Here is a 26,785-nt window from a genome sequence, read left to right on the forward strand (position 1 = left end):
TATCATATGCTAATGACCATACAATATGGAAATAAGCAACATTATGTTAATTACTCCTACCTTAAATACAAACAAGGATAAACAATATAGTGGAGCAATTTATAAATGTATAAAATTGTAGAATCAGCTGCTGACATAAGAGAGACAGCACACCAAAATTGCTTGATGAGCAAGGATAGAGATCATATGTTGGGTGGAAGCCATTTTCACAGCAAGTATTGGCAAAAGGGAGTGCCATCACCCTCCATGTTGCCGAAGGATCCATCAAAGCCTAGCATACCACTACCTCCATGCAGGGATGTAGCTGGCTACTATCAATTGGACAGAGACATCATATTAGGGCTGCTAGAAGTGTTGTTCCATGCAATTTCATGGAATCTATGGAATACCAATCACTTTGAAAACTAAGTATATGTAGCTCTGACTATTCTCTATATCATCATTGCAGCAACCATCCAGGAACCACAAGGAGAACATGCTGAGTGTATCTCAGGCATCTGCTTAGACATGACTCAGTATAACCATCATATTGCATAACAGTAATGCTGGCGGTAATTGCTCAGAGCAGCTGGATTAAATGAAAAAAAGAATCTTCAATGTATCAGGTGTTATGGTCGGTGTCCAGATTAATAAGTCTCACAGCTGTAGGATACAAACTGTTCCTGAATCTGATAGTCCTACAGTGGAAGCTGCGGTACCTCCTTCAAGATGCAAGTTGTGAGAACCAGTTGTGGGTCAGATGGGTCGAATCAGCAAGTATTTTATATGTTCCCTTTCTTGCTCCTGTAAGTTCCTGACTATAAGAGAGGTTTGTACCCAAGACTTTCTCAGAGACCCTCACCACCCTCTGTAGTTTCTTCTTCTCAGTAACTGCATATATATATATATATATATATATATATATATATATATATATATATATATATATATATATATATATATATATATATATTAATGACTTTGTTAAAAGTTTTTTTTTTCTATTTCAGTTCATTACATTGACAAGCACCCCCCCTTCAATGTGTGTTGCCCAATGTTGATATATATAGTAGTTAGTGTGTGTGGGGGCAGCCCCCACCTAAAATGCTTTGTCGATGTATGAAAACTTTCGACTAAAAACTTTAAATGAAAGTCATATAGCATCATATATATATATATATATATATATATATATATATATATATATATATATGTGTGTGTGTGTGTGTGTGTGTGTGTGTGTGTGTATGGATTCACTTTATAAGCTCAAAATTCTGAAATCTCGAATTTCAGAATCTAGAGCCCATAACGTAGAAAAATCCAAATACCCGAAACCACACAATCACGAAGCCCTAAATCCCAAAACTGCAAAAACCATGAAATTCAAACTTCTAACAATTGCAAACACCAATACAACACACATGCACACAACTAAACAAGCACACACACCTGCCCTTATTATATGTAGGGGGAAAGCCCCTCTGGACCCCCCCCCACACACAAAACACCACCACACAAACTACATTCCTCTCGCACATACACATCACAGTTACAACACACTAACACACACTACAGCCCCTACCCAACACCCTTACACATAAACACTTACCTGAATCCACAAACACAGCTCAGTACCTCAACACCAGAACCACTAATAAAAAATCTCCCACATTCAAGATTTTGAACTTCATGCTTCTGGGGTTGTGATCTTCTGATTCTTCCACTTTATGAGCTCGAGATTCTGAAATTCGAGATTTCAGTATTTCAAGTTTATAAAGTGTTTATATATATATATATATATATATATATATATATATATATATATATATATATATATATATTTATATATATATATATATAAACAAAAAGCCAGCAGCTGTAAAACACAATCCAGGTTTATTGAAAATTCAGGTAAGCGCTTTCGGCTGTAACACCAGCCTTCATCAGACAACAAAACAAAATGAACCACTCCTTTTTATACAAAATCCTGTGTATAATTAATTAACAATTAATCAGTTAGAATTTACATATAAAATATATAACATATAAACATATAAAACCAGGCTGGACAAACAGTATGACATACAGGAGACACTTCAGATGCAGTTAATTTACAAGACCCCTATTCAAATCATAGCTAGCTATAGGCCCCCAACTTTGACTTAAGATACCCACATCACCTATCTGGACCTTTTAGAATCTATCAGGAATCTGTCAACCAGTGAATCAAGATTCAACCCTTTACCCTGATCCTGGGTGACTTTAACTATCCCAGCAAAATAGGAGCACTTCAGACAAACAGCGAGTATTCACTAAAACCACAGAAGCTGGCTTAAGAAGTAACACGTTAATAGTAAAATAAAATAAAAAATATGTAACAAAAGATGAGTGCTTTCAACACTAGTAAGCAGTGCTTCTTCAGTGTAAAATTCATCAAACCATGTAGGTATATACATTAATTGGTTACTTAATGTGTATATATACCTACTTGGTCTGATGAATTTTAGATCTGAAGAAACACTGCTTACTGATTTTGGACCACCATATTGCCTCCATTGTATGGAAAGCTTCCTACATGGCTCACCTCAATAGTAAGGCTATCTCATCCAGGGTCAAGGTGGTCATAACATCCCTGTATTCTTCCATTATAAGACCCATTATTGAGTACAGTGTCCCTTTTGGCATGTACCTTACAAAGCACATGCAGCAGCTGGAGAGACCAAAGAGGTTCCTCACCAGAACAATCCAGGGCTTCAAACATCTAACCTACACAGATATGCTAAAGGACCTGTCTCTCTACTCAGTCTTCTACAAACTCCTCAGAGGTGACCTCTGTTTGGCATACAAAGTAATCTCAGACCCTGCTTTGATGGGACTGCTGAATATCCACAAGTCAAGCTCTACTCGAGTAACCCGCATGGCCAGCCACAACCTGGTCTGTGACATCAATAGAAATTGTTGGCGGGACAGATTTGTGTCACAGAGACTCCCCCATCTGTAGAATAGACTCCCTCTCCACATCAAGCAGAGTACCTCATTAACCTTATTTAAGCACAACCTGGATAACTGGATGGGGAACAGAAAATACACCCCTGGGATTCTACCTGTGTCCCTGCTGGACAGTGGCATAGGGTGCTGACCTGTTAGAACATGGGCTAAATTCTTGGTTAGGCTTGTAACGGTTTCAGGACCAATAGCCTAGTTACTTCCTATGATCCTATGATAAGATCTCCTCTTAGATATCTATAGGAGACACTATTCAAGTTGAGATATTTTAGTCTTTCTTAATAACTTAAATTTTCACATCCATGGATGGTCTTGGTATATTTCTGCTGTACTCTTTCCAGTTTACTCATGTTTGTTTTCTTATAAGTTTTCCATAATGTTATTCCATACTCAAGTTTGGGTATAATGTAATTAACAAATAATGACTTCATCATTTCTGATTTCCTAGACTTTATGCTTGGTTTGGCAGCACATATACTAAAATTGGAACAATACAGAGAAGATAAATCTTTTTATACAACCTATAGTTCGATAACTATCATTAACCAATTGGTTGATATGATAAGGAAACCTCAAAGCTGGATCTACCCATATAGCCAGGTCCTTAAATGAGTCTACAGGTCAATTTAGTCAAGTTACTTTGCAGACATGCCTTATCTATAATACATGTAATCAGTTTACCCAATTTCAGGTCATCTGCAAATAGACTGTAGAACACCTCAGATGAAAAAGTTAGGTCTGAAAGATACAATCTAAACAATTAGGGGCCTAAGACAGAGCCCTGTGGGGGACCCTGACTGTAAACAAGAATTTCAACTGCCCAGTTGCTGTATGATACTTGCCATGTGCTATTTGTAAGCCATGCAGCTATCCATCTTATCAAGAGTACATAGATACCTAGTTGTTCTAATTTATTGATCAGTGTTTTGCGTATGACCCTGTCAAATGCCATATAAATTACATCACAGCACAATTTCTCATTCATGGTTGTTATTATATGTTTATAGAGCATCATGTTACAGGTGGTAATAGGTCCATTTTCACCATATGCATGCTGATTTATGGTTTCAAGTCCCCATCTATCCAATTCTTACAATAACTTATCCAATATTACCTTCTCTATTATTTTTCCATAACATGTCTGTCCTACTCCCCTTTCCCTTAAAGATAGGTTTAATAAGAGCATGTCTCCAGTCTTCAGGAATCTCCCCATGTTTATATGACCTAGTAAATAATAGATACTTTAAGTTCTTGCAGAAGTATTCTCAGGTCAATATTGCTAATTCCATCTCCTTCCTGTGCTTTGTGTGGATCTAGTTTGTGCAGTTCTTTTTCAATATAATCTAATTTGATTTCAGTATCTGAGGTTATCAGGGTGTTACTAGGACAACTTATGGAGCCAAACTGTTTTGCATAAGATTTTGTAAATATATCTATAATGTTTTGTCTGAGAATACATTTTAGAATCTGCACACAGTTTATCAATTTGTGAGTCTTTACTCCTTCTACATCTTATGTATCGAAAAAAATGGCTTCATATTATGCTCAATATCTTTATGTTGCATCTCCTTTCTCTATTTTCCAGATCATCTATTTTAAGAGCCAGGTGTTTTGTTTTAGTAAAAAGTCAATTTGTGTTTCTTTCTCTTTCAGTCTGCCATCCATGCCATTCAGGGCATTCTCCATTTCAAAATGTTTTGTTTGTTGTTGTTGTAACATTTCTTTAGAGTCCAGTTTACTTAAGACAATTTTCTTTTAGATTTTCTAACTTTTCTTGGAATCCATTCATTTTCAAAGATAGTTCCTGAAGAGTTGATGTTACTAGTTGTAAGTCATTCTTATGGAGGTGTCAGCATGAGAGAGTTTGGAATTACTCATTTTCACTCAGCAGTTCAGTAAAAGTGACAAGAATTTTTTTTATAGAACCTTACAAAAGTCAGAAAATAAAAAAATCAGAGTAAATATCTATACGACTATACAAAACTTTTATCAATTAATTAATTATTTTCCAGTATGTATTTTCCTGTATGTAACAGTAATTCTGCAGCGGTCTAGAAAAGTGCTGTCTTCACTTGGCCATCTTGGACCCACCCTCACTGTCCACTTCTTGAATGCCTTTGTAAATCTCAGAAGTTGTGTAGGTTACCTATCATCTCTGCCATGGTGGTAATAGCATCTGCTCATGTCTGGATGGCAACCCTGTACATAAGTTGTGTAATTCCCAATATGGCATCCACCTCATGCTATAACCATGAGTGTTGGTACTGATGACAACTGGCCCACTTCTCTCAACCCCTGAGCCCATGATCTGTTGAGACACCATTGTCAACTGCAGGTACATGGTCAAGGGATGATCACACCTCATGAGAAGATGTGCTGGGTATCACCTGCTGTTCACCAGATTCTATAGAGTTGGGGTCAGATTCCACAGGCAACAGAGTTGTATCATTGTATGTGGGAAGTAGGCTGCCTTCTGAGGCTCCAGAAAGTATCAAAGTCCACGCTGCATGAACTCATCCATTTCTGTCAGCATGGTCTGGAATGCATACATCTCAACTGTCCAGATTTTAGCAGAATGTCTAAATTTTTGCCTCATATTTTTGGTCTTTTCCTCATAAAATTGTGTTTTTTCTAGCAAATTGTTGAGATATGGTGTCACTAAATAATAATAAATAATGACAGACATTTGAGTTTCAGACTTCATATCTTTCAGAAAATACATAATAATTCAAAACCTATTTTTCTTGCAACTTTCTAAGTTTATAGCAGCAATTTTTGAAATCTGTCCATATTTTTGGGCCATTGTACCCCCATTATTTCTGGCTTTGTCCAGATTTCCTGTGCTGAGAGGTTGAGAGAGATGCTGCAATGGTAGACCCCTGCCTTTTGCCATTCTCTCACATGTATTTACATGGACCATAATGGGCTGCAGTATTTCGGCCACCAACAGATCTCCACCACCAGATCATGGCACACATCATCATCATGGAATGTCCAACTGCTTTTATCTGTCTTTAGTGTCCACCATCCATGTCCAATGATGCGTGCAATAATGCTTCTGTCTCTGCCTGGGAGAACTTGTCTAGGTACTTTCTTTCCTTTGTTGCAGTCTGTATATGTAAAGACAGAGCTATGATCAGTGAGTGGAAATAACATATTTTCAGCACCTGCTGTGGTGTCTACACAGCCTATGGAAGCTGTGACCTCATTAGATGCAGCCCATGGCATATCTCACTATCATGGGACATGTAGCCATAGTGTCCAAGTAGGGGAGAACAGGGATAGACTGTGTTACGACATGCTCCCTCTCAGCAGCCTGTGCACAGACACCATGTTCATAGGTTAGTACTAGGCTAACTTCCCTTGAGGGCCATTTTAAGCCTAGCCAATTACCCCATGTGAGAATCAAACCCTGTACCTTGTATCTTTAAGGTAAGCATCTTAACCATTATACCAGCTCAATATATTTACAACAACCCATTTTCTGCTAACCTGTGTTCTGGTCCTACCTCACATTGCCCACTACATTCCATACATGATACAAACACAGTGAGTATGCATCTCAACATCGTCTTGTTTGCCAGTGTTGCAATACATTGGTCCTGCTGCACCTCACACAGTCCCACAGCCATTATTTATGTAAGCCACTGTCACCCACACTGCAGCTGCAATTCCAAGCATCAGTCACTGCAGTCTACTTAGTGACCTTCTCATAGCTGCCTGCAGCTGGATGTGAAGTCCTTGAAAAACCTGATTTTATGTAGTTTGTCCTCACACCTGCATAACTCCTGCATTCCCTTGCCTCATCACATGTTATACATTTCTGTAATAGGTAAAGCAACATGAAAATGTACTGCAGAGATACCTCACACACTTTCCTGTGACTACCACCTCATCTCAATAGTTGGATGAGGAGCAACATCTCCTCAAGATCAAAAGAGTGCTACTCTTAATCATACATTCTCCTCATATGTCACTGCTTTATGGTATTTTACCAAAGCAGTTGTAGACTGGTCCTTCTTCTCTTGAGCAATTGCTGTAATATCCACTACTACCCAGTTGCCTTCCAGAAAATTTCAGTATTGGGATGATCACTGAAATAGATGTGACTGTGTTTGTCATGCAATGTTGAGTCTTGTAGCACATCAGTTATGTTAATGAGGCAAAATAAGGAACAGTCAGTTAATTACTTTTTTAATGCAATGTGCTCCAGCCCTGGATTGTGCAATGAGGTTTGTAGCTGGAACTGCATACACATAATTGCCTGCAAAGTAAAATGCATGTGTTTAGGCAGGTCCATCAGCTTTACATTGCTTTAGGTTGATTAATCAGCCTCAAGACCTTTGGGAACACTATGATGTAACCATGGACAGAGATGTGACCTGTGCACTCTACCTACATTTTGGTCAGCATGTCTTTCACTGCAGAAACAGCACCTTTGCACACTGTTCCGTAATGCACAGTTACACGGTGACAATGAGCTCCATTGTACTGTACTATTGCAAAACTATGCGCCTGATGAGATATGCACAACATGAGCCTATGTGAATCTGTTACTGTTTTGATCTAGATTGCAACCTGTTTAGTGACCATAACTTCTGAGGGTTATGAGTGTGGAATGGTTCCTTTGTAATGTAAAAGGGAGGTTAAAATCTTATCCTACCTCTTACTGAAGCACTCGTTTTAATTATTTTCATTATACCATGAACGATTTCTGTGTTATGTATTGTTTTCTGCTCTTCTTTAAAGTTTAAAAGTTGCATTTTCTAAGTGCTGTAAGGACTTCTATTCTGCATTTAAATACATTGTATCCAATAATTTTTGACTAGTGTTATGCATTTGTTTGTGGTTCCTTAACACTTGGGCTCCAAACCAGTTATTTCACATTAAAAGGATCAAAGTCTATACTCTTGTGGCAGGAGAGGGCTGATTTCATCTATCTGAGCTGGGAATTTCTGGTTGAAAGCTCATTGTGTGCTTACCTGACTGGCCTTAGGGCATAGTAAGTATAAAAATTTTTTTTTTTCTGATCAGATATAAGCCTTGGATTTGCACAAAACTGGTCTTTGCACAGCAGAGGTTAGTGTTGCCTTGTATATATGCAATCACCAGAAGTTGAACTTTCCCTATACCTTGGAACTTTACCTCAGTCCTGTGCTACTCATAAGGCAGCTAGTTTGCACAGCGAACAGCATAAACAAATTTATATAGGACTATTTATGTCATTACATTAGTACAGCACCCAGGACTATTGCTACTCAAAGAGCATCTTGTTTGGGCAAGAGCATCTTGTTTGGGCTCTGGGCAGCTTTGCTGCATACGTTAAATGTAGATTACACCAAAGTAAGCACCCATCTCCCATCCGATTATAAACATCCTCCAATCCTGTCCCTTGCAAAGTACACATTAGGACCTGCAACCACGGAGAGATACTTTCTTGTTATCTTTCCATCTTGGTTGGTGGACATGGGCATCTTGAGGCAATGCAGCAACTGCCTTATGTACACTGACAAACACTTAATTCTTACAGCATGTGGGTTTTGTAGTTACACATTAACACTGGAGTCCAGACTCTCACATACAGACACCAAAAGCAACAAACATGTTGTTTTGTGATACACATACACACCAATCACTGCACCCACAAAGGACCAGCCATACAGACCCACATATGCCGAGGTACTGACATGTAATTTACCCAAAAATCAAAGGTCTCTCAAGCGCAGTCCTCAGAAACTCTGCACGTAAACAAAGAAGACAATTCTCATCACAACTCATAAAGCCACATCTCATTGTGTCTCAGCTACACAGCCCATATTATGAAACACCCCAAAACAAAATATTTTGGCCATAGGAAACACCATTGTGAGATACACTGATGTCCCACTTACCAGGCTGGATAAGGAAAGAGTTACAGTTAGTTGCCTGTCAGGGGCTAGGAGCTATCAGATCACGCATGCGCTCAGGTCACTTACCCCCCATGTAGCAATATGACTCTGTTCATAGTTCATGTGCATGTGAATAACCTGAGATGTATCTTCTTGGACTATAAGAAGAGATACATGATTGACCTTTCAGAGGATACAAGCCTTGAGTGCTACAATTTTTAAAGGGGATAGAGTGGAAATAAATTAATCATTAATATTATTTCAGCACTTAATCTGAAAACTTTATATGTTTATTGATGATTAACAACATCTTATTGGTAACTAATACAACTCAAACAACTTCCTTGAGTTACACTTAATATAGTTGAAGGCTCTGGCTTATTCTGTAAGGGTAATTAAGCCCAGCGCTATTATGTAAATAATTATCTGCAAATAATTATCTGTCTGTTGTTTAATTCTGCATGTTTTCACTTTTTTTTTGAGGCAGAGTTTTGGGTCTGTGTATGCACTGCATGGGTTAGCTATGCATTTTGTTCTATGGAGTGTTAGGTTGTACTCTCTGGGAACAAGGTTTTTCACATATTGGCTGATCTCAAGATCATCTCATCTTAGCTTCCCAGACCCTTCCGGGCTTAGGGGGAGGTGGATAGGCACCGGGATTAAGCGGGAAGGAAATGTTCTACTTGCCTCATTTTTACAGTATAATCTCGCGTTTTTATGCAATGCTGTTCAAACTCCCCATTATATTCCTGACTTCTTAAATATACTTAACCTAACTAGAAGATGTGGAACTTAGAATCCTGGAACATTAAGGGGATACAATCACCTAAAAAAAAAAAAACTGCTTATGCACCTGATCTTGAAATCTGCTGCTGATATTACTTTCCTTCAGGAGACACATTTGTTGAATCATCAATGGGAACAAGAAAAATCAAGGCCTTGGATCAAAAAGATCATAGCCTCAGAAGGCACTATGAATAGAGCTGGGGTGGCCGTTGTCATCAAAAATAACTTTGGGTCATGTATTGGAGAGATGGGATCTGATGATGAGGGTAGGTGGTGTTATTTTACTACTAAGCATCCCGTATTAGATAAACCTATCCTACTTCTCAACATATATGCCCCTTGCACTGCCCAGCAGAGTTTCTTTACGAAGCTATATAACCTCCTCACCTTATTTCCTAATTACTATTATATCGTAGGGGGGGATTGGAATTCAGTGCAGGACCCCAAATCAGATAGATCGAATCCCAGGGCTAGAGCTAACCTCTCAGTACATAAAGATATAACTGAACTGAAAGAGGAGTTTAATCTATTTGACCCAAACGTATTCTTAGACCCTGCTCAGAAAAAGTACAACTACACCTTTTTTTCTAGTTGTGCCAAAAGTTGGTCCAGAATAGACTTCTTTCTTATTTCCAAAGCCTTTTACACTATGAATATCTCATATAAACAATCCCCTAGATCTATCTCTGACCACTCTAAGATCTCTATGGGTATTCAACGATTCAGTAGGGGCTCAGAAGATAGAATAGACATCTGCTGGCGGCTGAACCCCAACCTCCTGGGGAGAGAGGAGATCATGTCTCAAATTGATGAATACCTGGACTACTTTCTTAAATCCAGGAAATCTTTTCAATCTCCATTAGACTGTGAATGGGCCGCAATTAAATCAATGATCAGGGGCATTCTGATAAATAAAGCTGCATACTACAAGAAACTTCGCTACAAAAAAGGACAGGATCTTACCTTTCAACTTCATAAAATAGAAATAGAGTCCCAAGTGAAACATACCCCCCTGTTAGAAGAACGTATGATTCAACTACAAGAAGATTTAATATCGCTGCACACAGAGAACCTGAGTTTCCATGAGATTAAATCTCTGGCCTTATATGCAGACGTGATACAATCTCCCTCCAGATTTCTGGCCAGGGTGATCAACCTCACTAAAGCTGCTACATTTATTCCTGAAATACATTATCAAGGGAAGGACTTCCAGCAACCTAAGGACATTATTGAAATTTTTGAAAATATTTTTATTCAGACTTATGGGTGCACAGATAACATAGTTGGGGATGCAGAAATACAATCCTTTCTTAATAATCTAACCTTTCCCAAACTAACAGAGGGTCAGTATAAGCTCCTAGAAAAGGAGATAAATACACAAGAGATTATCTCAGCCATTAATAACCTTAAACCTAACAAATCCCCTGGCCTAGATGGGTTTACGGCTGAATTTTATAAGGCATTTACCACAAAAGTCTCCAAAATATTGAACTTATTGTTTAACTATATTATCTGCAATGGGTTTAAAGATCTGCACTTAAATGCTTCCAGAACGATTTTCATTCCCAAACATAATACGGACCCTAAAATCCCTGGGAATTATAGACCCATATCCTTAATCAATTTGGACATGAAAATTCTGGCCATGGTCCTAGCCAACAGGCTGAAAACCGTTATCTCACATATTGTCTCTTCTGAGCAATCAGGCTTTATCCCGGGCAGACAAACGATTGATCAGACTCTACTGCTGGAAGCCATGATTCATCATTCTAATTTAACCAAACACCCCATGCGCCTAGCAGTCGATGCATCTAAGGCTTTTGACCGATTGAGCACGAAATTTTTATTTGCCGCCTTACCATTCTTTAACATTCCCCTTTCATTTATAGACAAAATTAAAACTCTATACTCCACAGCATACACCACTTTACATATTAATAAGCATTCATCCAACAGAATCAGTATGGTGAATGGGGTCAGACAGGGCTGTCCCCTTTCCCCTCTCTTATTTAATTTATATATGGAACCATTGTTTATGCTTATTAAACAATCACGTTTCTACACCCGAATTTATATAACTTAAAGATCCCCTTATCGGCATACGCAGATGACCTTAATATCTATTTCACTCTCCCTGACTCTGACCCAAATAAAGTATTATCTGCAATTAATATATTTTCTAAATTAGCTAACTACAAACTTAATAGAAAAAAATCTCTTATATTCCCCCTAAACATACACTCTAGGTTACCTAATATAACTCTAAAATCAGAGTTCAAAGCGAAGGAACAGCTCCACTATTTAGGTATACAATTCTCTCAAGGTAATCATAATTACTTTCAGGATAATGTGGTCAGGTATTGGTCAAATATTCAAAATGATATAAATAGATGGTCCAGGCTTAAACTCCCTTTCCTGGCCAGAACCACAGTGATTAAGATGAACATTCTTCCTAGAATGTTATATCTGTTTCATTCAACCACCTGTATTTTACATAACAATTTTTTTAAAAAGGTTGTATCTTCTATCTCTAAATTCGTATGGGCCCCTAAATCAGTCAGGATCAGCTACTCTAAACTTACCTATCCAAAGGTGCAGGGAGGTCTGGGTTTACCTGACTTTAAAACCTACTATGAGATAATCAATGCCAGTAGAGTATTAAAGATTGCGTCGTATCATAAAGATAAGTATAGATGGGCCCCGTCTTGGGTGATTCTGGGGAGCAATTACATTAAATCATTAAAATTTAGCCCTGTAGCACTTCCATTTCTAAATGAAGCAAACATAGGCATATTGAAACATACAAAAGGTCAATTATATAGCATAAAATCCCTCCAGGCTCTGTTCAAATCTTTGAACCTCTCTCACTCCTTCATAACATTACAACCGATTCACCTTAACCCCAACCTTAAACTGAATGGGCACATGTTAAACTTGATACATTACCCCCTTCTTTTGAACACCTCTATCTCTGATTTCTTCCCCTTCAGACATCAGGCAGTTTCTGAATTAAGAATTAGTTTGAACTTGCCCAAGAAGTACCTGGTCATGTTACGACAGGTTAGAGACTTGATAGGGAAGTACATAGACCACCCCCTGATCTCGGATGAGGATATTTCAGCATGTAGAACTCTAAAGAAACTTCTGCTTGGTGAAAAAAAGATGACCTCAAATGTATACAAGGCTATCATGTCACTCAGATATCAGAATGAGTTAATTATTTCAAAATTCTGGTTAAAAAGGAATCCTGCTATAAACCAAAGTTTAATATCACAGGCTATAAAACGAAGCTCTAAAACTATTCCCTTCAACAGGCTGAAATATACTTAGCTGATGATTCTAAACAATGCATACTTTACACCTGAAGTACTAAGTAAGCTCTATCCTAACCATATCCCCTAATTGCCGTTACTGCTTGAACCAAACTGATGATATTCTTCATTCGTTTTGGAGTTGCAAGTGTTCCTATAAGCTCTGGTGTGCCTTGAGAGTGATACTTGAGAAAATTGGCTACGAAAAATCCACCCTCTCATGGGAATTTACCATTCTACATATTCCACCTCCAGGTTTATCTGAAAGGAATTGTAAGGTATTGATTCCTATTTTCATGCTAATTAAATATTACAGTTCCCTAAATTGGAAAAATAGACACTCCATCTCCTGGGAGGGCTTTAAACACATAGCTATTAAGTACCTTAGGGCTCACAAACACCTGTTTCACAATATTAAGCACAAGCCAATTACTAAGGAATTCTGGGGCATTCTATCCGATCATATACTTAAGTGAGTTTCTCCTTTTCTTTTTCTTCTGTTTCTTTGGATAGCATCTCATTATACCATACTGTGAATAACTTATATAACTAGTTCTTGGGCAAGGTAGAATTTGTATATAGTTTTGGTTTTTTATGTATTTGTTCTGAATGTTATTTTGTTGAATGGTATTGCAATTTGTTTTGTTTTCTGTATTTTCTTTGGTTTTTACTGATGTATTTGTTTTATTGAAAATTGAAATAAAGAAAATTAAAAAAAAAAAAAATGATTGACCTTTCAGAATATGTGTTACAAGCAGGTACGAACCTAGCATTGAGCAGCAGTCTACAATCTCTAAGGATGATGCCACAGTACCAAACGGAAATGATCAACTTTAACAATTGGTTTAGTTACGGGTGTCATTCTAATAGGGTCCAATACTTGTCAGCCTGGGAGGACATGATTGACAGGCAACACTGCTTTGACATTTATAGTCTTCACCTGTCCTGAGTAGGCTTTCAGTATTGGCCAAAATATTATCCAACCCTATAGTTCCATTTTTAGGCATTGCCAAACAGATAAACCTTCCTACACAGCAAAAGCTATTCAGGACAAGCTAAAGATGTTACTTTTCAATGCTAGGTGTCTCAACAAGAAACTGCACCTCCTGAGAGCACTCTTCACCCTGGAGAATGCTGACATCTGTGCAGTTACTGAAACTGTTCAAAGCCACAGAAAGCAATCTGGCATTTCACGGTTATAACACCATTCATATGCTCTGACCACCTAATGAACATGAAAGAGCTAAAGGCAAAGGTGAATCTATCTACATAAATGATAAGGATACCTCAAGGTTGGTCAAACAATATGACATGCTTGAGCTATTCCATGTCCAACTAACTGTGGCAAAAATCCATTACCATATTCTTGTTAGCTACAGGCCCCCCTCCATGAACCAAGAAACCCATACACCATATCTGAAATTACTAGAATCACTCACAATCCAACCCAATACCATGCTCATGGGTAACCTTTACTACCGCTGTATTAACTATGAGGCATACATGTCCACGAATATGCAGGACCAAAAGATTTCATGACTGTAAACTCAAATGCTCTGGAGCAACTAGTCTGCACCCCCACTAGGGGTACAACTATCTTAGATCTGGTAGTTACAAATATGGGAGAATTCTGCACCCCCCCCCCCAAATTGTGATGTCTTCACTGATAAGATCAGATCACAAAATAGTCTCCCTTGAAATAAAGGCAAAACTACACCCGCCACCTAACTCCAAAACATTTAAAAACCTTTCTAAGGCAAACTACATCTTATTAAGTGATGGCATACCTAGATTCCAAGCTGCCCCAAGCCTAGAAAACACAGAAGCCTATGCAGAGGTATACACAAAAGTCCTGTACAATCATATAAACAACTGCAAAGAAACAGCAACACCTGACAGAAATAATCATAGGTCAAATCACAATAACAAGCCACCCTGGTGGACCCCAATATTAATAGGTTGCACATGAATAGAAAGAAGATCTTATCGAGAACAAAGAGAAAATGTGCACAACAGAACAAAAAAATCCCTCATTAGTCTAAACAAGTGAATCAGGGAACTGGACAAGTCTCTGAAAGCAGACTTTGAGACAAAAATAGCCTCCAAAGCTAAGGATAACCATAAGGCATGTTTCAGTTATGTCAGCAATCTTAAGGGCAAGACCCAACAACATACAGAATTAGTAGTGGATGGCATCACCTACACTCAGCCAGAAGATATAGCAAATCTGCTGGCTGATAAATTCAGCACAGATTTTTAACTCCCCATCACCCCTAATTCTCCCTCAGGAAATACCCACCACCACTCCCCCACCAATTATCAGTAAAGAACAGGTTGCCATTACACTCTCTAAAGCTAAAACATGGCTTCAGGGGGCCTGAAAATATACCAATTTGCCTTTTAAACAGCTTAAATCAGGACATATCAGGCCCATTGGGGATCCTTATTTAAAGATAGGCTGTGGACTGTCTTTGTCCTGGTAGACTGACAGCAACAGTCATCCCTCTGCACAAAGGGTGACAATCTACTGACCCAGGAAATTGCAGACCCATAAGTTTAACTAGTCTTGTATATAAGGCCATGGAAATGATAACCATGATCATAATTCCAGCTTTCTACCTAAAGCATTGTGCGTGAAACTTGCAAGTAATTAAGGCTTTGCCATTGCCTTTGACACTGTTTCTTTATTGTCAGTTTGCTCTTTCAGTCATCTCCAGTGAGCTATCTGATTAGGCAGAAACTGCACTGCTATGAGAATTTGCAATAATGTGCAAAATCGTAGCCCAAGTTGTAGAACTATGCAATGCTTGCAGGCCTAGGAATTCAATTATTAACTAACACTGCTGCAGCTACAAGCTACCCAACACTAGCTGGTATCCATGCAGAAGCCCTAGACACATCCTTCATCTCAGGATGTATGGGATGAAGTAAGCCATCTTCATCCCACTTGCCAAAAGTCAGGTATCCTCATTACCTTATCCAGCTTTCCAACACCTGGGCTCAGTAACAAAGACTGCGGTGCTTAGAAGTGAAAAGAGGGCCATCTTCTTCTTCTTCTTCTTCTTCTTCTCAGTGTAGCTTGTAAAAAGTTATACACTTTTTTCAAAATGTGATCTTTTGTGATACTTGACAATACCACCATTGAAAAACCTAGAAGTAGCAAACACAAAATGGCAGTACTAACTTTAGCAAAAAGCCGACTTTACATCTCCAAGGGTAGATTACAGTATTAAGCAAGATAAGTACTCAAATCCTAAATTAAAGTACTCTAAGTGTTAAATAAATTCGTTAGAGTCAGACTGTAAAAATCATTGAGTTATTCAAACACAATGTCAATTAATAACAAACAATAATGCAGGAGAGCTTGAGTATCTTATTCTCTAATGTACATTAGGAGGCAAAAAACCATACACAAAGTTTGTATAGAATTTTGACTGCTTTATTGACCAAAACACATTGGTTATATACATTTCATTATCAGTTTTGCCCACCTCACTGGTGTGGTCAGTGACAGGGTCTTTACATCATAGTAATTCATAAAAGTGCTGAATTTGTGTTTTTCAAAAGTCCTTTTCCCATGAGAATGTTGCAGCCTTGCAAGCAGCTGGTCAGTCACGATGACCTCCTGAGGATGTAGCCAATTCAAGGTTCTCTGATTAGTTCAAATACAATAGATGTATGTCTTCCTTAATGCCTCCCTTTGTCTTTCTTGTTCCCAGCTGCGCACTATCAGAGATAGTGCGCACAAGGCTACTCTCCTGGTGGAGGCAGGAAAGAGGACACACATGCGAACAGATTTATTATTTTCTAACTTTGCAAAATAATCTTTACTTGAAAGACATGAGCCAGACTGCATCTGCAAGCTGCCAAGGTCAAATTTCTGATTACACTGCAGCTTGTGCTTCAAGCAATAATATGCAGGTTTATTTCTACTATTATTCTAGTAAGACAGAATTAAATGCATTACATAACCTTTATTCTTTATTATGGATTTAAGTACATTTATTCCTAACTAAAGCACACATTTCTCTATATATTTGATCACACAACTTATATATGTTTGAATGATTAAATACACATCTTCCTAAGCAGCACACATTGTAAATATATTTTTCTAGGCAGCATGTATGTAAATATATTTTCTAAGCAGCACATATTGTAAATATATTTTTCTAGGCAGCATGTAGATTTTTCTAACATTCTCCCTCCTTTTAATGCATTTAATGCTATGTGAAACATAAACAGTATTAGTTCATTTCTTAGCCTTTTCCTTTCAAGGACTTTCAGCTAAGTAAGTCATTTGTTTTATATTTCAGATAGACTTTCACTTGGTATCAACAAATTCAATTCTATATCTTGGTACATAGTTTCAGTCACTGATACATCAACTAAGTCTTTAACTAATTTTTCACACAGGGTATCCGCAGCAGACACATGCTCCAATTATGAGCAGTACCACACAAATTGCAATCAGAATGTTCATAAGGACCGACCCCACCCCCCAAACAGATTCTGGAAAAAGTTCGTCAGTGGGTTTGGGCCTGGTTCTGCCATTGCTGACACCTGCTGTATTACCTCCAGGTGATCATTAATTTCATGCTGGTTGTCTGGAATGTACGCACAGCATTCTTCTTTGATAAGCATGCGTACCACCTCTCGCCGCTAGGGTGAAGTCGAGAGCCATTCGGTTCTGTAATACAACTGTTCTCATTGCATTCATCTCATCAGTCACAAGTTCAAGAGCGGAGAAAGTCGCATTGCTCATTACTTCGAGAAGTTTTGACAATTTTCTCAATTCCCAAATCGATTTGACTGCTCCATAGGTTGGGAATATTCCAGCCCAGGATATAACACTGTCACTCAAGTCCATATGGGTCAATTTTTCTTTGTCCTTCACAGACGAATGATCCTTCCAGCTTGCTTCAATCTTACCCACTGGATTAGTAGGTTTTCTGACTGTATTTTCAGCTTGGTGAGCTACATCTCTTACATTACGTATTTTACCCAGGGGCAATTCTGCAGTATGTCTTATGGCTGGAACCAGATAACCCAAAAACAACTGCGGACCAATTCTCAGGTAACCATTTATAGGCCTTTTTCCCACAAACAAAATAACAGTTTTCTACTTTTGTACTGATGCGGGTTAACCCTGAATGAAACATTTTCTTATCTATAACAGAGAATTGTCTATATATTTCAGGAGATTTTTGCACATTTCTCAATGTTGTTTTCATCAAGCTTAAATATGAATCATAATTCGTGCTGCAACTAGTACCTTGGTCTATAGGTTTTATATAACATTTGTAAGACACAGTTATGTTACAGTTACTCCAACCAACCTGGAGTGTATCATTTTAACAAAACAAACAATTCCTTTCTGAGTAACAGGCAAATGTAATGCCACTTTGTCTTGTGATCTCACAGTGCCTGTGTCAAATAACAGGTTTTCCCAAGTTGCATTTATTCCCAAGGGGACAGCAGACATCAAAAGTCCTCCATATGCTGTGGGTATTGCAGTACAGACCCAGCAATTTGAAGCGTTCATAGTCTCTACATAAACTCGTTTCATAGCCAGGTATGTGTTAAAGTTTGGGTGCCAGTCTGTAGCCAGTCCTTCATCACGTTTTATTAATTTCACTTCTGTAGTTATATGCAAGAAAACCATAACAACAAAAAGTTACTACAAACATAGTTATTAAGTGTATGATCAGTAGGCCAGTGAACCAGTGTCTCTGGGGTTGTTTCACATTTTTATTCATTCTGCCTCTGGCCATCCTGTTCCTGTGGTATGTCCAAACTGAATTTCTTAACAGGTTTACAGTGGGTTAAATGAACCCAAGATGATCTCTCAGCAATTTTTACTGCAGTGGGTGTTGCCAACAGTACCTGGTACGGACCTTCCCACCTTGGACTCGCCCAGTTCTCTCTCTTTATGATTTTCAGCCAAATCCAGGACCCGGGTCAGCACGGCTTCTGGTTTTGTTTCTTGTTTATCTGAAAAGAGTTCAACTGCAAAACAGTCTTATTTGTTAATAACTTTTCATATAACTAGCTAATGAGCCATCGGCCTCCAGCTCTGCAGGCATGAGGGCCTTCCATTGTGGCACACAATATGCCCTTCAAACACTATTTCAAAGGGGTCAAGCCCTTTACATTTGGAACAGTTCTCATGCTCAGCAGTGCTAAAGGCAGACAGCAAATCCAAGTCTTTTGAGTCTCACTCATTAATTTTCTCAACTTGTTTTCAAGATTCCATTGTACCTCTCCACCAGTCCTGCTGACTGAGGGTGATAAGCACAATGGTTTTCAAAGAAATCCCAAAAATCTCCCAAGCTGCTGTATTGTCTGGTTAACAAAATGTGTCCCATTGTCACTATAAATTCTTTCCGGTATGCCAAATCTAGGAATGATTTCTTTCACTAGGGCCTTTGCCACTGTTGCTGCATCCGGATTTCTAGTTGGAAAAGCTTCTACCCATTTTGAAAACATATCTATGATTACTAAACAGTATTTTTCCCTTCACATTTGTTCAGTTCTATGAAATCCATACAAATAGTATGGAGCGGATAGGGTGGTGTTGGAAAACTCCTCGCTTTGGTTTAAATGCTCCCTGTGCATGATGTTTGCTACAAATATGACATGTTGCACAAAATTTTTGTGTATAATTCGTAAATCCATATGTTTGGAATGTTTTGTTAACTAACTGTACCATCCCCTGTTGAGACATGGCTCTGCCCATGACTCAACAAAGCTACATATCTAAATAAATTAGATGGCAATATGGGCTTTTTCTCTTTGGAGATGTACAGTCCCTCTTCAAGGATTGCTCCTCGTTTTATCCACTTTTGCTTTTCTGCTTTTGTAGCTAATGTCTGCATTGTTTTTAACATTTCTAAATCTAGAGTCTCAGAAGGTTGTAGTTCTTCATTCAAAAGCACAGTTTCTGGGTTTGGGGCAGCTTGGCAGCTGCATCAGCCCGCATTCCCTTTTGAAATTCTGTCTTGTTGTTTTGTATGGGCTGGACATTTACAGATAGCTATTCTAGTGGGTAACTGAATAGAATCTAACAGGTTCAGAATTAATTGCGCATGATTAATCGGCTTGCCAGTAGATGTTATCATTCCCTGTTTTTCCATTGTTGTGCAAAGACATGCACTGTAGAGAAAGCGTACTGACTGTCAGTATATATGTTAACACATTTGCCTTCGCTAGAGTGCAAGCCGTGTCAAAGCTATCAATTCTGCTGCTTGAGCTGACAGGTTATGTTGCAGGGGTTGTGCTTCTATGATTTCGTCATCAGTCACTACTGCATAGCCCACTAGGTTCTTCCCTGTAGGACCTCGTCTACAGGACCCATCCACAAAAATGTCACCTCTCGTCAGCTAAAGGTACATCAGTAAGATCTTGTCTGGGTGTGGTTATTTGTTCCATTTCCTGTAGGCAGCTGTGTGGTATGCCATCCACAGGAATTGGAAGTAATGTCGACGGATTTAATGTTGTACAACGTTCAATTGTCATATGGGGTTGACTCAATAGTATGGTCATGCAAGAAAGATGTCTGGCAGGGGATAAAATGCTATTTTTCCTGCAGTAAAATTATCGCAACTGCATGAGGTACTCTCAGCGTGAGAGGATGAAACAACACCACTGAGGCTGAAGCTTGCACTGCCATAGCTGCTGCGACTACTGCTTGTACGCAGGGTGGTAATGATCGTGCCACGGATCTAACTGTGATGAATAGTAAGCTATGGGCGTTGCTTGCCGCCATGTTGTTGCGTCAGTACTGACGTCATATATCCCTACAATCTACAGTTTGGAAAAATCTCTTATGGTAATTGGAAGCCCTAAAACTAATGATGAAACTATCAGTTTTTTAGTCTGCAAAGGCTGCCTCTGCTTCCGGAGTCCAGTGTAGTGTTTCTTGTGCTGCCATTGGTTTTTTAAATATTAAATCAGCCAATGGAGCCGTTTCTAAAGCATAATTGGTATCCAACCGACAGAAATTAGTCGTTCCCAAGAAGGACATCATTTCCTTCTTGGTAGTTGGTCTGGGTGCTTGTAAAATAGCTGTTTTTCGTTCTTCATCTAATGTTCTGCCTTCTTTGGATATCACATATCCCAGGTATTTAACCTGTTCTTTCCAAAGTTGCAATTTATGTTTATTCACTTTATGCCCTTGCTCAGCTAAGAATTTCAATAATGCTATTGTGTCTTCCCTACACTGTTGTTGGGTAGGGGCTGCAAGCAAGATGTCATCTACATAAAGTAGTACTTGGCTGCCCCCTGGTGGAGAAAACCCAGCGAGGTTGCTAGCCATCTCTTGTCTTGAATATCGTTGGACTTTCACTATATCCCTGTGGTAGTCGGTGTACGTATACCTTTTGCCCTGAAATGTAAATGCAAACCAATGCTGGCTGTCAGGGTGGATAGGTATTGAGAAAAATGCATTACTAATATCTACCACGCTGGAATATTTCTGTTCGACTTCAAATCATTTAATAAGGTATGTGGGTCTGGCACCGTAGGTGCTCTTGGTATTACCGCATCATTTACAGCTTGTAAATCTTGCACCATCCGCCATTCCCCGTTTGCTTTTTTACAGGAAATAGAGGAGTATTACATGGTGAATCTAAAGATTCCACCAGTATCCCTTCCTTGAGTAATGCCATTATAATAGGTTTGATCCCTGTTCTGCATCCTTGCTCAAAGGATATTGTCTTTTCTTGGTCTAAAGGCTGATTTTGGTGTAATAACTACTGGCCCTGCTGTGAATAAGTCCTACATCTGATTTTCCTGTTGACCAAAGAACATTTGGTATTTCACTCAAAGCTTTTTCTTCTTCTTCTATCAAGAACGCCATTCAGCTGTCTTCACTCTGTTGTAAGTGTACAGCTGGGTGCTAACGTTAACCAATTTAGTTTCTGTTTCTGTACTCCTAAGTCCGATAACTCTGAGTCAGTTAGTCTCTCCCATCCTGTCACTTTGTCACCAAAGTCTACCCACCTAACATTCTTGTTTTTGGTTAGGCTAACGTGTGGTAGTTTATTGGATTTGTACAATTCCAAAAACTCCTGAGGTAACGAACAACTCACCACACTGTTGCCCTCAGTGTCCCAGTATAGGGTCCGTAATATCAGTCTATTTGCAGGATTCCTGAACAACTTTTGTTCATATTCTTTATCAGGTCCTGGTGTGCTACAATAATATAGGGTGCAATGTAATAAATGTTGCTGGTCAGTATCGAGGGGAGGCACCTTGCTGGTGGCTACATTCATCAGTTCCTCGGTCACTGCCCCTGGTCCGGTTGTAACCAGATCCTGGCTGTACAAATAATAAGCCTCCCCCTCCGACCGTACTACAAAGGTGTCAGTTTGTCTCTGTGCCTCCATACCGTTCATGGTAGGGACTACTGCTATGCCAAAAAGTTGCATAAGATCTCTTCCTAATAGGTTCATGGGGCATTTGGCAGAAAGTACTATTTTACTTCTTTGGGTCATGCCGAGACTGGATCAGTTATTGCTATATCATGGGAAAGTGGTTCCCTGTACAACTGTCCGTTTGCTGCTTTCACTAATATGTAATGAGGTGACTCAGAATGTTCGGTAACTTTGAAGGATGTATCAAAGTTCGTGATGCTCCTGAATCACACAAAATTTGATTTCTCTCCCTTCTACCAGAAGTGTAACTTCGGTTCGTGTCTGCTAAATAGAGCTCTAAGCTCAGTAGTGCCAGATCTAAAACTTCACTTTCCCCAACTTCTACATCCAGTTGCATGTCATCTGCTTCTTCTAAGGTATTTACATCATCCCCTGCTCATTAGTCTCTTCTGATAACTGCTGAGCAGCATAACTGTCATATAGTCAATCCTCATCTTCCTTATCCTTTTTTTCCAGGTGCCTTGCTCCTGCAATCCCTTACCAAATGTCCCTTCTTACGCAATTGAAGCATTCACCTTTTTTCTTTCTGCTCTCATAAATTTCTGAGTTTTTGTCAGGCGTTTGTTACCCTGAATATTTTGCTTACCCTTTTGGCTGCTTGTACTACAAAACTTCCGCACCGTCTTCAGCTGTGAAGACCTGCTTTTCTTTTCTTTTACTGTTAAAATGTTTTTCGGCATGTCTAGCATACTCTAACAAGGCTTGAAGCCTACTTGTTCGGTGATCTATCATGTGCTTCGTGATGAAGCTATTGATAGGGCAATACAACCTTTCAAAAATGCATTCTTCAATTGTTGTTCATATGAACTATCATTCTTTTGATTTTCAGGAACAGGCATGCCACTATGGTTATTAAAACATTCTAACAATCTACCATAGTATGCATCCACAGTTTCATTATCTCGTTGTACACACTGGTTAATGCAAGTCCAGTCTGCCCTAGGTTTCCATTTTCAGTAATGCGGTCTGTAAGACCCTTCAATCTAGTATCTAGTTCTGCGTCACTATGTGGGAGTGGCCTGTGTTGTGCGTCACGGGCATTCCAGGTGCCACAAATCATGTGCCAGTCTGGACCTAAAATTTGTCTAACTACTCTTTCTACCTCTTCCCCATTTAAGTGGTAACTCAATCTCATACCCTGTAAATCCTGTAGAAATTTCTCAAAGTTAATTTTTGGATGGGGAATTCCTTCTGTAGCTTTCGGATGTCTTCCGGTGTCCATGGTCTATACACTAAGAGAGTTGAGGCCTGGCCCTCCTGTCCTGCCTGCGGGTTTGGTACTTCTATTAATGGACAGATTTCCTCACCCTCATCTAATAAATTCCCGCTTGGTTGAACATCTACAAGTGTTTGGCGTGTTCGGGATCTAGTCCCGATAGGTTCTCTTACAAATGGTTGTCTTAATGTCCCTGTTGTCTCTGGGTAACGTGGGGTCAGCCCGCCTCCCGCTTCATATTCTGAGTAAGGCATCGGTGGGCGTGGTAGGGAGGGACCGATGCTACTATTATCATTATCCTCTTTGTCTAAAAATAATGCCTTTGCATTTTATTTTTCTGTTCCTTCGGTTCGCTTCCTCAATCCACCTATGTGCTTGAGGAACACCCAACTGTCGTTGTTTTTTTGCCTGACCTTCTGCGTCAGATTTTAACTGTCTCAAAAGTTTTACTAATGACATTTTATCCAATTTACCATCAAAGTCATACTTGTTAACCCATGTTGCAAAATATCTCACATTATCTGCTCTCTGTAATTGCATATATTTTGCATCTTCTGTTAAGGGCGGGTCACGTGACCCTTTAGTGCATTCATTTCCCATGTCTCTGAAAGAAAAAAAGAAGAGAGAGAGAGAGAGAGAGAGAAAAAAAACAACAGAACTGTTACGTAACCCTTTCTCTTGTACCACGTGGTATCTCTATTCCCCGTATTCACAGTAGTGTCTAGAATGACTGTTTACTTTGTTTTGCTTTATTTCCTGATCTATGACTCAAGATACAATACTTCGACTACCTCTCTCCCTGCTATCACAAACCTTAGCAATAGCACAGTGTAACCTGGTCCCCGATCTAAAACAAAAACAAAGAGAGGAATTCTGCTTACCCGAGCCTCCTGCTTATGTTTGATAGGCTTTTAGGACCCAGTTTTCCGCTTTTCGCCACAGATCAGACAAGTGGACAGCCTCTTTGGGCACGACAATTCAGTCGGAGGTCTTTTCCTTCTTCTGCAGACTTCAATACCACCTATATATTCTCACCTGTAGCTTGCCAGCCGGATTGCCGCACGATTAGGACCAAGATGTTAAATAAATTCGTTAGAGTCAGACTGTAAAAATCATTGAGTTATTCAAACACAATGTCAATTAATAACAAACAATAATGCAGGAGAGCTTGAGTATCTTATTCTCTAATGTACATTAGGAGGCAAAACCATACACAAAGTTTGTATAGAATTTTGACTGCTTTATTGACCAAAACACATTGGTTATATACATTTCATTATCAGTTTTGCCCACCTCACTGGTGTGGTCAGTGACAGGGTCTTTACATCATAGTAATTCATAAAAGTGCTGAATTTGTGTTTTCAAAAGTCCTTTTCCCATGAGAATGTTGCAGCCTTGCAAGCAGCTGGTCAGTCACGATGACCTCCTGAGGATGTAGCCAATTCAAGGTTCTCTGATTAGTTCAAATACAATAGATGTATGTCTTCCTTAATGCCTCCCTTTGTCTTTCTTGTTCCAGCTGCACTATCAGAGATAGTGCAAGGCTACTCTCCTGGTGGAGGCAGGAAAGAGGACACACATGCGAACAGATTTATTATTTTCTAACTTTGCAAAATAATCTTTACTTGAAAGACATGAGCCAGACTGCATCTGCAAGCTGCCAAGGTCAAATTTCTGATTACACTGCAGCTTGTGCTTCAAGCAATAATATGCAGGTTTATTTCTACTATTATTCTAGTAAGACAGAATTAAATGCATTACATAACCTTTATTCTTTATTATGGATTTAAGTACATTTATTCCTAACTAAAGCACACATTTCTCTATATATTTGATCACACAACTTATATATGTTTGAATGATTAAATACACATCTTCCTAAGCAGCACACATTGTAAATATATTTTTCTAGGCAGCATGTATGTAAATATATTTTCTAAGCAGCACATATTGTAAATATATTTTTCTAGGCAGCATGTAGATTTTTCTAACACTAAGACTTCTACTTAGAACAGTTAAAGGATGTTAGGCCAGCTGCCTTCATATGGGTACCAAATGCAGACCTCCATTGTAATTTCACTGTTACACTTTGCCAAGCTACAGTACATTTAGTTATTATAAAGAGTGGGCATAGTACTTTTTACGTGGTGGGATCCAATGCATTTTAACATTTTTTTCAGTTATCATTACATCAAAAGTATATATATCTATCTTTCTATCTGTATACATACTCTCTCTCTCACACACACACACACACACACACACACACACACACACACACACACACACACATACATACATACATCTATATATATATATATATATATATATATTGCTCCTTAGAAGTTGCATTGTCTACCACTGCAAGAAGGGGGGTAGCATAACATCACAAAATAAAGAAATCTAAGAAATGTACATGTTTTATGTCCCATCAAAAAAAAGAGCAGCTAAGTACTGCATTTTGTAGCTATGTGTCATGACATATTTTCCAGAGTTTGTCTGTAAAATCTTTCATACTGTTTCAGTGACACTGTCATGTGTTGTTCAGGTATTTGATTGCTTATTTCTGTGCTATTCCATTTACAAAAGAAATAGAAATAATATGGCATGTGTTCTGACTGACATAATACACATCAGAGACATATCTGTGTCATGTTGGTATAATATCAAGAACTAAAACAATACTTAAATCTCAAACATTATATTTCTGTCTTTGTAAATGTTAATTTTGGAGTTGTAAACTGCATTTCCAAACATTCATGATTCATTTCTTTCTTTGGATCACTGGTGCTGTGTTGTACATGGCCATCATAAAGCATAAATCATAAATTCAAATGGCATGTCCCGAATATTTTGTTAAGAAATATGAAAAGATTTTAAAGATATAGACTTTTGGTCAGGTTCATTAAAGGTCAGAATGGCCGTTAGAAACTGACAAACTGCAGTAATTCCAAAACACTCCCCTGGATTTACTAATCTGCTGTGCAGGACTAGCTTAGTCCTGCACGGAAGCAACCGTTTAGGAGCAGGATGGCAGCGCGCGATACATATTAATGAAGGCTCGCTGTCTGAGCTCCTAATCTTACATGGAGCATGTAAGAGTGCAGGGGCGCATGTACATGCCCCCGCAATGAAGAACAGCAGAAAGGCCAAAGGAATGAG

At 38.8% G+C, this 26,785-nt stretch overlaps 1 protein-coding gene across 1 annotated transcript in view; it reads left to right on the forward strand.

The window, feature by feature from the left end:
• Positions 1–26,785, forward strand: part of LOC122815687 — a 364,725-nt gene that overhangs the window by 298,217 nt on the left and 39,723 nt on the right. Inside the window, exon 8 of the mRNA XM_044088392.1 lies at positions 18,359–18,364. Coding sequence (XP_043944327.1) covers positions 18,359–18,364 — 6 coding nt within the window. The remainder of the gene's footprint in view (positions 1–18,358; positions 18,365–26,785) is intronic.

Source organism: Protopterus annectens, chromosome 1.part1 (genome assembly GCF_019279795.1).
Source record: "Protopterus annectens isolate FY-2018-M chromosome 1.part1, PAN1.0, whole genome shotgun sequence".
NCBI classification, from domain to species: Eukaryota; Metazoa; Chordata; order Ceratodontiformes; family Protopteridae; genus Protopterus; species Protopterus annectens.